At 37.8% G+C, this 13,055-nt stretch overlaps 1 protein-coding gene across 5 annotated transcripts in view; it reads right to left on the bottom strand.

Annotated features, from left to right (window-relative positions):
- The window catches only part of celf6 (CUGBP Elav-like family member 6), a 182,795-nt gene that overhangs the window by 70,881 nt on the left and 98,859 nt on the right, over positions 1–13,055 (bottom strand). For all 5 annotated transcript variants that reach the window (XM_053500308.1, XM_053500309.1, XM_053500312.1 and 2 more), the window contains exon 3: positions 9,263–9,311. In XM_053500308.1, coding sequence (XP_053356283.1) covers positions 9,263–9,311 — 49 coding nt within the window. The remainder of the gene's footprint in view (positions 1–9,262; positions 9,312–13,055) is intronic.

Here is a 13,055-nt window from a genome sequence, read left to right as displayed (position 1 = left end):
AGAAAAGAAAAAAGAATGGGAGAATAGAATTTAATGATGGAAAAAAACTGAAACAAAGATCAATATAAAAACAATAAAAATGAATAAAATTGTGGAAAATGGAAAGAAGTCGATTGAGACTGAAAGAAAAATTAAAATACATCCAACAGTAATGAAAGAAGAACCAGAGCTCTTATAGGACACAGTTCAAGGTTCCTGGACAGGTTCTAAGTGGAACTGGGTCTGTAGGAGAACCAATCCTTCTTAGAGCTCTACACAGAACCTCTCTGAGGTGTTAATACACACGTAGATAAAGTGCTGAAGGTTCAGGAGTGTGTTAGTGTCACAGGTGAGAAATGTGAGAGGCTTCAGATTGGATTATTTCAGCTCTAACTGTGACTTTTAAAGGTTTCAATCAGTAAATAAGACGGAGAGAGAGAACAACAGAACCCTGAAGTTCATCTGAGGAAACGACGGCTGAACTTTCTTCTCCAGCGGCTCTCTTCCCGCCGTAATGACGACGTGCCCCAGAAGGAAGCCTCGTCTGTGATGTGAGACTCGCCTCATAGATTGTGTTTAGATAATGGCCATCTCCAATCATAGATAATGGAGACTCATCTTTTCTTGCAGAGACGCTGGGGAGGACAAGGTCAGCCGAGAGAGCGAGAGACGGAGAACTGGGAGAGGGGTAGACCAATCTAAAAGTTGTTGATGGGAGGAGGAGGCACTGGGGACTCAGATGTCAGACGGAGGACAGGAAAGTGCGCGGCTGATTTACTATCCACACTCGCTCGGCTGCCTCTCTGCTCAGAGTGCTCTCCGCTCAGCCATCAGACTCTTGGAGCTGATTAACGACGTCTACGGCTGATCTATGCCTCGGCATTACAGTCCGAGCTAAAAGACTAATCATTCAGTGTAGCGCTGCAAACTTGGGAGGAATAATAAGATTTTCACTCTTTTAAGCTTTCATTCTAATTATACTGTATATAAGCAGAGATGGAAATCCTAAACCAGTAATTATTTACTATTATTAAAAAAAAAGTTAGAAAAAAAGAAAAAAAATACAGAAACATGATACCAAGGATGGAAGCATAAGGGAAAGGGATAGAAAAGTAATCATGAAAAAATTAATAAAAAGAAAGAAAGAAAGAAAGAAAGAAAGAAAGAAAGAAAGGAAGAAGGAAAAGCGAACGAGCAGGAGCGTAAGGAAAAAAAGGAAGGAAGGATAAGGGAGAAGGATAGAAAAAAGTAAACATGAATAAATAAATAGAAAGGAAGAAAGGAAGCAATAAGAAGAGAACAAGATAGAAAAAGTAATCAAAAAGAAAGAAACAGAAACAAAAAAAGAAAAGAGAAAAAAAGGGAAGGAAATTAGAAGAAAAAATGTAAAAAGTAATCAGAATAGAAAAAAGAAAAAAGGAAAGAAAGAAAAGCACATAGCAATTAAGCAAGGACATACAGTAAGGAACAATGAAATTAAGAACAAAGGATGGAAGAAAGAAGGGATAAGGAAGAAGTATAGAAAAAATAAAGAAATACATAAAAAGAAAGAAAGAAAGAAAGAAAGAAAGAAAGAAAGAAATGATAGGTTAAAGAAAAGAATAAAAAGTGAACAAGATAGGAAAGGTAATTATGAATAAATAGAAAGAAAAAGAAAAAACAAAAAATAGAAAGGAATAAGAAGGGAAAAAGATAGGGAAAAAAATCAGAAAGGAAATTAGAAGGAAAGAAAAATTTAAAAAGTAATCATAATTAAAAAAAAGAAAGAAAGAAAGACTGAAAGAAAGAAAGAAAGACAGAAGAAAAGCAATGGCATAAGGAAGAAAATAATTATAACAAAGGAAGGATAAGGGAGAAGAATAGGAAAAGTGAAGAAATAGAAAGAAAGAAAGAAAGAAAGAAAGAAAGAAAGAAAGAAAGAAAGGGACATGCTAATGAAAGAAATGAAAAGTGTAGAAAGAAAGAAACAAAAGAAAAGAAGATGACAAATAAATGACAGACAACAGGAAGGAGTAAATTGTAAGGGGAAAGTAAAAAAAAAAAAAAGAAGAAAAAGAATCCTGAAGAAACAGGTGCTTCTTTGTTGAAAACAAGATAGTAAAACAGATAGATAGATAGATAGATAGATAGATAGATAGATAGATAGATAGATAGATAGATAGATAGATAGATAGATAGATAGATATGGAATAAGAAAGCAAATATAAAAGCAAAGAAAGATATAGTTGCTCAGATAGTTTCAGGACTGAAATTGCCGTGAACTGTTTTGTGCCCGAGTCTCCATCAGTGAACAGTTGGTAACTTTAACAAAGTGGACTTCATGTTAGCTAAAATAAAAATTTCCTGTTACACAACTGCACGTTTGACATTACAGCCCACGGTTATAGAAGAGTTTTATTTATGTCCGCGCTGTCCGGTATCAACTAAATGAGGATGGGTTTGCTTTTGAGTCTGGTTCCTCTGAAGTTTTTTCCTCCTTTTTCCTCCTTTCGTCTCAGTGAGATTTTATTTGCCTTCATCACCTCTGCTTTGGTCAAATTTCTATACTTTCCCTATGCAGAATGCTGGCTCATGTCCTGCATATACGATTTCAAAGATATCAGTCTGTATACTGTAATATCAGGGAGTGTGTGTGGAGGGGGTGAGTTGAGGGGGCGTGGCTTTGGCCACTGGTTTCAGCCGTCCCTCCCCCTGTATGTGAAACTCACAGGCAAAGAGAATGTAACAAGCCTCAACTTCAAAGCCAACGGCACTCCTGTGATGTTTTTAAACCATGATCTTCATCAAAGTAGGAGCTTTTCCAGCCCATTGACGTACCATGTCTCATTTTCTGATCGGGTAAAAAATTTAATGAAAAAATATTATAATTTTAGTTATTTAATTTTAACATACTGGACATTATAAAACCTAAATACGCATCTTTTTACATCTTTTTCTTTTTTTGTTTATTTTTAGAATTATTATAAAAAGAAAGTCAAATAATAGGGAAACAAATAACACAGGCATTATAGTGCTGTTTGAAGGAAGCTTCTAGTTTGTGGTCTGTGAGTACTTAGTGTTAGCAACATATAATAAATATCCAGTAAATTTTTATGAGATTTTTGGAACTTAAGATACTGAAAATTTTCAATAAAGGAATATTAGCTGTCTCCTGTTATTAACTGCAACCTAAAGGAGAGTTATTTGATTTTAAAGGCATTGTTTTTTAATTGTTGTTTGCTTTCTTCCTCAGTCACAAGAAAAAATCAGGAGGCAAACAAAGATAGGTTCTGCAATTTGTGTTATAATAATAATAATAATAATAATAATAATCGTAAAAGTCCTGCAAATCGACTTTCACAATAAAGATGCAGATAACGGCATTGGTTTTTCCTTATATCAAACAAAAGGAATCAGAGCAGCCTGATAAAAGGAAGGAAGAAAAAATGCTGTGTGAGACTTTGTCAAAACCAACTGTGATAAGCATCATCGCTAGGAGAATAAAAGATCTGAAAGGGCAATGCTGCTGTAAAGGACATCAAGGAATCTTTATTAGCCTCACAAAGTGCTCTGGTGATGGACAGCAATGAATTAAAGCACTTCTGTCCAGAACTTTGCTTATAGCCCAATTTATTGAAAATCTAGGAAAGTCTTGACTCCTCTCTCGACTCCAAGATAATCCATGGCAAAAAATACACAGCTCATGACTCATCCGTAGCCGAAGCGGGAACAAGATGCGGTATCCACGCTGGCAATGACGCTCTGCCGCCGGATTATGCTGTCTTATGACGGCTTCATTTCCTGAGCTCTTGTTTGTGCCAACACGCGCCGCTGTGCCGCCGTAGCTTCTCAAGAGACCGAGGCGGCACTTACCCTGGGAATCTGTTTTGGTTCTTGTTTTGCTTCTTTACAGTGGCGTTGTTTGCAGAATTTTAGCATGAACCAATTTGTATGTTTTCTATATAACACCGCTGAAACATTTGATTTTCATTATTACTTGTTGAATCTTCCCTATATGAGTGGTGTTCAAGTCAAAACAGAAGAGCAAACCCTCTGATACACTAGTGCACTTATTCCAGCATTTCAAGGCCATGATCACAATGCTTGCTTCACATCTGAAACACTGGCCTTCCAGGAACTCCTTGGATGGAACAAACATGTGGAAATGGCATAGAGCAGGTCAGGATTGTATGGGGAATGTGACAATAACTCCCAGTTGAATTCCTGTAACGTGCAACTGGTGTTGGTGAATGATTGTGCGTACAGTTCCCACGGACAGATGCGTCTCTTCTGCAAGTCAGCAACAAGTTACTCATTGATTTTCAAAGATCAGGTGTTCCATTTGCTAAATGTTCATGGGAACGACTGCAGTGGGCTCCAGGATCATCGTTCATGGACTTACAGCCTCCTTTAAAACGTTTTCATGGTTTAAATGTTTTACTGCGCCTGAGTGTCTCATCACCGTACTGTTTTCGTTTTTACGCCTTTATTTGCGAGAAAATCCTGGTTTCACTTGAACACCCCTGATGTATATATTTTTCATATAGTTTAATTAGTTTGTACATCTTTAAACAAGTTTCTTAGAAATATGTGGGTGATCTCTTTAATCACATGATCATTTAACTCAAATGAAACTTTTTGGACCTTTCCAAAAAGGAGATGTTTGCAATATTTGGTATATGCAATTTTTAATAAAGATTTTATCTATATATGTATACTATCGTACTACAATATTCACATCAACACAAATAGAAACTAATTATCTATTTTAGATGTATTCTCATGTGCATTTATCATAATGCAGTTTTTTAATGAAGATTCTTAAGGCTAAAACGTACCTTGTCTACTGAGATACAGAAAACCTTTATGTAACACAGCATTTTTTTTTTCTGTGTAAAAAAAAGTAATGCTTAGAAATCTTTTTTCCTTATTATATAAGTAAAAAGTAATAAAATGAATGTTTTAAACAATATTTAATAAAAAAAAAAGATTCCTATGACTTTTGTAGTGTGCTACAGTTGCTGTGGGAATTTGACTGAAATCTGGCAACCCTGAAACAAACTTCAAAGCGTCACATGAAAGTAAAGGCTCACGTTTGTATTATTTTTTTGATTGTTTGTTTTGGATCCAAGTTTCTCAACCTGGCAGGCTTTCTAAAAAAAAGGAAAGATGGTAAAAATAATACTTTATATTTTGTTCATATCAGTAGTTATATTAATTTGGGATGTGTGTGTGTGTTTTATTTAATCTGTATTTGCATCTGCAATATGTTACTGCATGTCATTCTCTCCAGTTGCTGGATGTGGTGCAATAATAATAATAATAATAATAATAATAATAATAATACAGGGTCGCAGGGGGCCTGAAGCCTATCCCAGAAAACTTAGGTGCCCTACAAGGCAGGGTACACAATGGACAGGGTGCCAATCCATCACAAGGCACACTCATATACACACTCATTCACACACTACGGGCAATTTGGGAACACCAATTGCATGTCTTTGGACTGTGGGAGGAAACCAGAGTACCCAGAGGAAACCCATCAAGCAGGGGGAGAACATGCAAGCTCCTGTGAACAGTGCTAACCAAATAAAGCCACCGTAATAATAATTATGATAATACTAATAACAGCCTATGCTTCACATCCCCGAATTTTAGAATCGCTTTTATATCCCAATAAATAAGGATTCCAAATATTAAAATTGGTTGGATCTATGCTGGACACACACACGCACACACACACGGTGTGAAATGATGAGTGGCTACTACAGAACCTACTAATGGGCTCTAATGCCTTCAAAAGCACAACAGACCTTTTCATGATGGATAATTGCTGACACCGTCGTGTGATGAATGCGGTGCTATTCCTCAAGGCGCTCAAGTCATGTGACTGGCTGAGACCTCTGTCTCATGCACTTATGTAGCTAGTTTACGGATAAACCTTTATGCTTTTTTTTTATACACACACATATACTGTAAACACAGACTAACTATAAATAGAGCTGTAGATTTAGAGTCATTATAATTTCGGGTAAGTTCAATACAGTTGTAGTATGACTTCATATCTCTGCTCGGAGTGCACAGGGCCATCTAAATCACACCTACGGTACACACATACACACACACACCACTTTGGAGGCTCTCTGACCCACACACACATACACACCCAGCAGCAGACTCCATTCTGCACACTATTTCTCCTCTCTGTCTATCTCATACACAGGGAGAGAAAGTAGTAATTGATATCAGCTCCCATCCATCCTTCCTGCTTTACACCCTACAACTAATTTATCTGGCTGAAAAAGCTGACTGGCTCATGCCCAGGTCGTGCCACTCACTCACTGCCTGGCCTGTTTGGAGACAGTGGTTAATTAAAGTGGCCATCTGACAGCTCTCCGGTCTGAATGGGCTGAGAGTGGCGAAATGGGCCATCTGATTCACACACACACACATGCTTGCGCACGCACGCACATACACACACACAACACTAAATCAGAAATGTCCCACTCACACATCAAGTCTGCCAAGAGTGTGTGTAACACAACACCAACTTGGTTGTAAACACGGGTCATTTCCAATTATAGACAATCCAAACACACATGACACCTGACAAGGAGGAAGAGGAAGAGGGGGGTGCTGATGAAGATAAATCTATGATTTTAAATACTTCCTCTTTCTGTCCTTTAAAAAAAAAGGGTTAATGTTCCTAATATAAAAAAATACACTGATTAATCATAACATAAACACATTGACACTGATTTTATGAACGTTGCTAAAACATTGCTTTCTATGACTCTAATTTAGATTAACTGCAATTAAAAGAAAGAAAGAAAGAAAGAAAGAAAGAAAGAAAGAAAGAAATCTCCTGGGCAAAAACTTTGCACCAGAGAAAAACGCCCTAGTTTTTATGTTTTTTGGCAATATTGCCCAACACACACACACACACACTCACAAGACTCACCTTAACAAAAGGTGAAGGATTGGTCCTCATGTAATAGAAACTTTTAAGATGTTTAAGGACCAAAAAAAATCTAAATTATAAATGCAGTGGATGTCGTTCTGTATTATACGATTTTAATTATATGCCATCTACCATTTATCATTTTATCATTTGTGGATTGGCAGTTCATTAACCTTTTTCTCTGTAGCTACACTAATATGAATAAATCCACTATGTGTTGAGTTAATTAGGTTAAAATGTCTGTACTATATATATATATATATAATTTTTTTTTAAAAGGCACATTCTCTAATATTTGGTTTGATCGCTTTGATTATGTTACATCTTCGCCATGGCATATTGATAACCGGACAGTGAAAGGGTTTTCAATACTTTTAATGGGGTTGAGGTTAGGACTCTCTGGTGGCCGGTTCATGATTCCTCATCCTCCCTAAAGCACTTTTTCACAATCTGAGTCCTGGAATATGTCTGTGAAATCAGGAAAGAAAACCTCCATACAGTAGATGTGAAACTCTGGTCATTCAGTACATTCAGGTCGTCCGCTGACTTCATTTTATTGTCACATAACATTGCAGAGTCTAAACATGAGCAACTGAAGCAACCCCAGATCATAACACTGTCTTGTACAGTGGACACTATGCAGGATGGGTGCATGGCTTCATGCGCTTCCCTTCTTACCCTGACACGCCCATCGCTCTGGAATAGGCTCAATCTGGATTCATCCGGTCACATGACCTTTTTTCCCCATCACTTCAAAGTCCAGTCTTCATGCTCTTTAGCAAACTGAATCTTTTTTCTGATGAGTCTCAGTGGTTTTCTTATGAACACACAGCTGTTTAGTCCCAATGCATTTTTTTCAATTGTGATCATTTCAGCAATCTCCTTAGTTGTTTTCTTTGCTCGATGCAGCCCAATACTTCGAATGAATTCTGAAATAAGAAGCTACTCACTGCATCATTTTCGTTTGAATAGTTCTAACATTTTCAGTACAAATGCAATGGCAACATTCGGTCCCATCTGTACAGTGTGTGTGAGCCATAAAGAGCCATACAGAGGGCAAAAAGCTAATTCTTACTTTTATAAATGTGTTCTATTATTCTGCACAATTGAAAGTCTCAGTTTGATTTGAACACCGCGTACACTGAATGCATCTAATTATTATATCTCAGTGTAAGCCTAGGTCTAAAATATTTTTCTATGTATCATTTTTACATTGTCTTAAATGATGGGGATTATTTCCCTGATTTAATGTTTGTTTAGCAATTAAATAATGACCATCACGTTTTATTAGACAGTATATTATGATCATATCATTTTTTTTTATATACAGTAATTTTTCATGAGTTGCATATAAAATAGAAAATAATGCATGATGGGGGTGTGATGATGTGTTATTGTGCTTATACTGAACAATGTTTAGTTAACAACCGAACAACATGTGATAACTTTTTATAACTAAATTCAGTGCGCTGGAACATCCAAGAGACAAGTTGGTTCCTGTTCTCACTTATTCTCACCTCTCTCTTTCTTTCTTTCTCTCTCTCTATCAGTGTTTATACATTTTTCTTGCTTAAACTTATTATTTATTATTTATTATTATTCTCACAGGTCACTCCGAGTGGCGCAGTGGTAAACTGCTGGCCCTATTATCCGGAGATCGCTGGTTCGATTCCCGGGTGAGGCTGTCACTTCTCACAGCCGGAGGTCTAGAGCTCCGCCGTTGCCGGTTCCCAAGTGCCAGAGCATCATTGCCCTATGCACCGATCGGTGCTGGTGGCCTTAAGGATTATAACAGGTTATATCATAAAAGAGTTATCAATGAACTCTTTCTAGCATCTGATTCAAGCTTGTATGAAATTCTCATGAAATTGTGAGCACAGCTAGAATGATTTATGGATATCAGTCTCATAGACAGAAAAGAAATGGCGCCATAGGAAGACACATTTGGATCGGTCATGGTGGATTGACATGTGAGCGCGTGCCTGATCTGTAACCAGAAACGACTAAGAACGGGTTTTTGAACCGGGTCGGGTGAGGGTGAACCGAGTAGACACTCTGTGTCGAGACAGATGGGGAGCCAAGAGAGGCGTTTGACCTATATTAATGCCTCTCTACACACGTGACGTGTTTAAGAGAGAGAGAGAGTGGAAGTGAGAGAGAAAGCAACCATGCTTATAACTCTCTAATACACACACACACACACACTCTATATATAATAATATCTCTCTATATATATATATCAATGTCTTTGTGTGTGTGTGTGTGTGTGTGTGTGTGTGTGTGTGTGTGTGTGTGTGTGTGTGTGTGTGTGTGTGTTCATGTGTGTAAAAGAAGGTTAATTACCTCCCCGTCCTTCGCTGTCTGCTGGCTTCACCTGGATGGGCCGATTCATCTGAAAAGAGAGGGGGGGTGTAGTTAAAATAATTGCAAAGTCGTGTGTGCGTGTGTGTGTGCGTGTTTGTGTACGTGTTGTAGTTGATGCCAGGGAATGGCTTCAGTCCAAGAGTCATGCAACAGTTCCTCCACTTTACCATCTCTTGACACTACAGCAGCTTGGCAACAATATCACATTTCTTTATTTATTAAAGGACTAATATAAGGACTACAGTACATGGGAGACGTTTCAGGCCTTTGGAGTTACATTTCGTGAGATGGAACATCCACAAAACAAGTTACTTACTGTTATCACTTACATTATAGTTAGTACAAAAATACAAATGATTCCCTAACAGCCTCTTCATGATCACTTTCAAAAAATTATTTTTCCTAAAGGTTTCTTTTTTTTTTATGTAAAAAAATGTCATTTGTAAATAGCTGAGATTAGAGACTCCTTCCATAAACCATTAATAAATATTTCCTTAATATAACATGCATTCATTTTATTTATATACTGATCATTCTGTACAGGGACGCATGGGGGGTTCTGGATATAGAAGAAATACCCAGTATTAAAGTTTCATCAATTATTTAAATGTTTATGTTGATCCCTCAAGCATTGCATCATTTGTCCGAGCATTTTACAAGAAGACCGAACGTCAGGATTTGGCAGTGGGATCCAAGTTCATGCAAGGACACTATTTATTTATTTATTTATTTTGTATTAAACAAAAAAACCCTGAAATATTTAGCTTCGCTTAAATAATAGATTCTTAAAAAGAATAAGTACAACAGCATAAAAACTCATATTAGTTTTTGATAAATGTTGAAATGAAACAGTTGTTGGTTGTTTGAAACTCTTGCTGCTCCATTAAGCCAGGTTTAGTGTTAGTCTGAGATTTTTAAAGCTGATATAAATGAATCCATTACATCCATTACAAGCTGATATAAATGAAACCATTACACTGAGCAGCTCGGGTCCTGTATGGCTCAAGCACGCGGCTCTGATTGGTCAGTCTCGAACCTCCAAATCCTGTCTGATTGGCCGCCAAGCTCAGAGCTTCTGGCCTGTTAGGATCCTCCAAGTCGCCGCGGCAACAAGAGTCATTAGGCTGCCCGGGGTACAATAGGAGTTGCTAAGCAACCAGGCAGAATGGGCCGGCCGCCCGCTGGTCCAGCGAATTGGCACGTGGCGTTTTCCTACTTCTCATTCGTCCCGGGTCCATTGTCTGTCCAATCAGGTACAAGGAAACGCTCCAAATTTTTCATGACCCCCCCCTCCCCACCCACCCACTGCCACCACAATCACCACCACCACCACATTCCCCTTCCTTCCCCCTCAATCCTCCTTCCTTTGTCCCACTTTAATGTCCCCTTTTTACAAGTGTGACAACAAGTTTGACCACCGTCTGACAGCCGGTGCCAACCTTCCTGCCATCCATCCTCTGTGGGCATGACAGCGCTGGGGTGAATATTCTTCAGGTGGCAAGTTTTATTATTTCAATTCATCTTCCTGCTGTGATGTACAGCAGCATTTTTATGTTGTGGGTGTTTCAAAGGAATTTATTATTATTATTATTATTATTATTATTATTATTATTATTATTATTATTATTTATGTTGGTATTATTTTAAATGCTTGTTTTATTATTTATTAAATTGTATCTAAAATATCCATTTTACTTGCGTTTATGTTCTGTGTTGCGTCTTATGGTATTTTTATATTTCATATATAGATTTTTATATTTATCTTATTATTTTTAATTGTGAGGATTTTTTAAATATGCATTTATAGAATATAAGATGCTTTATAAGTAGTTTTTTTTTAAATAACTGTTTATTTCGTTTGTTTTTTTACTAAAATATCCCACATAAAGGCTGTGAATACATAAGTATTCACAGCCTTTTTTTTATCACACATGCAGTTAAGCTCTGGTGCATCCTACTCCTATCAATCGTCCTTGAGATGTTTCCACTTCAACTTGACCGGAGTCCAAAAGTGACACATAATTATTAAAGACACACGTCTGTCTATAAAAGTTGTCACTGTAAATGGTTTATGCCAGAGTGTAACCAGAGCCATAAGGTCAAGAGAATTATCTGTATGCCTGCGGATGACAGGATTGTGTCAAGACACAGATTAGGGGAAGAATATATATCAAAAAATAATAATAATCTGGAGCACTGAAAGCGCCCAAAAGCACAATAGCCTCAATCATTCTCAAATGGAAAAGATTTGGAATAACTAACAGTCTTTCCACATCTGGCCACCCAACCACACAGAGTAATCAGGGACAAAGGATCTTGGTTAGAGAGGTAACTAAAAACCCAAGGGTCACTATAAATGAGATCTGTACAGAAGTACAGCCATCACTGCAGCACTTCAACAATCAGGCCTGTATGGTAGAGCGGCCAGAGAGAAGGCCTCGCTAAAAGCCACATCACAGCCGGCTGGGAGTTTACCAAAAAGCACCTGAAGCACTCTCAGACAATGAGCTGCAAGATCCTCGGGTCTGATACTGTAACACAAGATTGAAATCAGGCACTGATTCCAACTTTAATATATTAAAACACGGTGGTGGCAGCATCATGCAGTGAGGATGTTCGTCTGGGACTGGGAGATAAACAATCCAAAACATTAAAGGGCCATCCTGAGTGAAAACCTTCTCCAGAGTGCTGAGGATCTCAGGCTAGGGTGATGGCTTACATTTCACCAAGACACGACCCGAAGCCAACCGCCAAGAAAACACAGGAGCGGCTTCAAAACAACTCTGTGGAAGTCGTCGAGTGGCCCAGCCAGGGTCTGGACCTGAACCCAAAATGCCTGTGTGCATCCAATCTGGTTGGGCTTGAACGGTTCTGCCAAGAAGAATGAAGGAAACTTCCAACAGAAAGGTGTGCCAAGCTTGGAGCATCATTCACAGGCAGACCGGAGGCTGCCAGAGCCGCGTTACCCGAGTACTAAGCGAAGGGTTTGAATACTCATGTAGATTAGATATTACAGCCTGTTTCTACTTCTGCGCGCGTGTGTGTGTGTGTGTGGAATGATGAAGAGGAAAAAAAGAGGATTTAAATCTATTGTGGAAAAGGGTCTGAAAACTCATCATTGTCACTACATGTTTATTTATTTATTTATTTATGTATTTATGTAATTAATTAATTAATTAATTATAATTGGAATTCATTGAAACATCTTATACTTGTACATATACCATACTTTGACCAATTTATTCATTTTAAAGGATGAATGATGCTTGTGAATTTTTTTTTAATAATGAATTATTATTATTATTATTATTATTATTATTATTATTATTATTAATATTATTATTATTGCTTTCTTGTCCTGTTTCATCAGCACAACTTTACTTGGGACCCAGTAAATGTATACAATGAATTAAAGTGTATACAAGATGCATGCGCACACACACACACACACACACACACACACACATACACACACACACACACACACACACACACAAATGACCCGAGGAGGCCAGTTGAGTAGCAGCAGGTGGTTTGGGCTGCATTTTAATCCCTTATTACAGAGCGAGGGATTAGGCAGCAGATCAGGCCTCAGTTAATTACACCAATTCATCAGAGACTGGGCAACACACCGTGTTTTACCCTGGGGTACAAGGAGGCAGACACACACACACACACACACATGCAATGATATAAACCTTTATTCCTGCATTAGATGTTGTCAATAATAGAAAAAACAGTGCTTTTAAAGAGCAAGAGTAACTCGATTGAG

The sequence above is a fragment of the Clarias gariepinus genome, chromosome 7, assembly GCF_024256425.1.
Source record: "Clarias gariepinus isolate MV-2021 ecotype Netherlands chromosome 7, CGAR_prim_01v2, whole genome shotgun sequence".
Taxonomy (NCBI): Eukaryota; Metazoa; Chordata; class Actinopteri; order Siluriformes; family Clariidae; genus Clarias; species Clarias gariepinus.
Note: the sequence above shows the minus strand (reverse complement) of the source record. Positions and strands in the feature narration are given on the sequence as shown.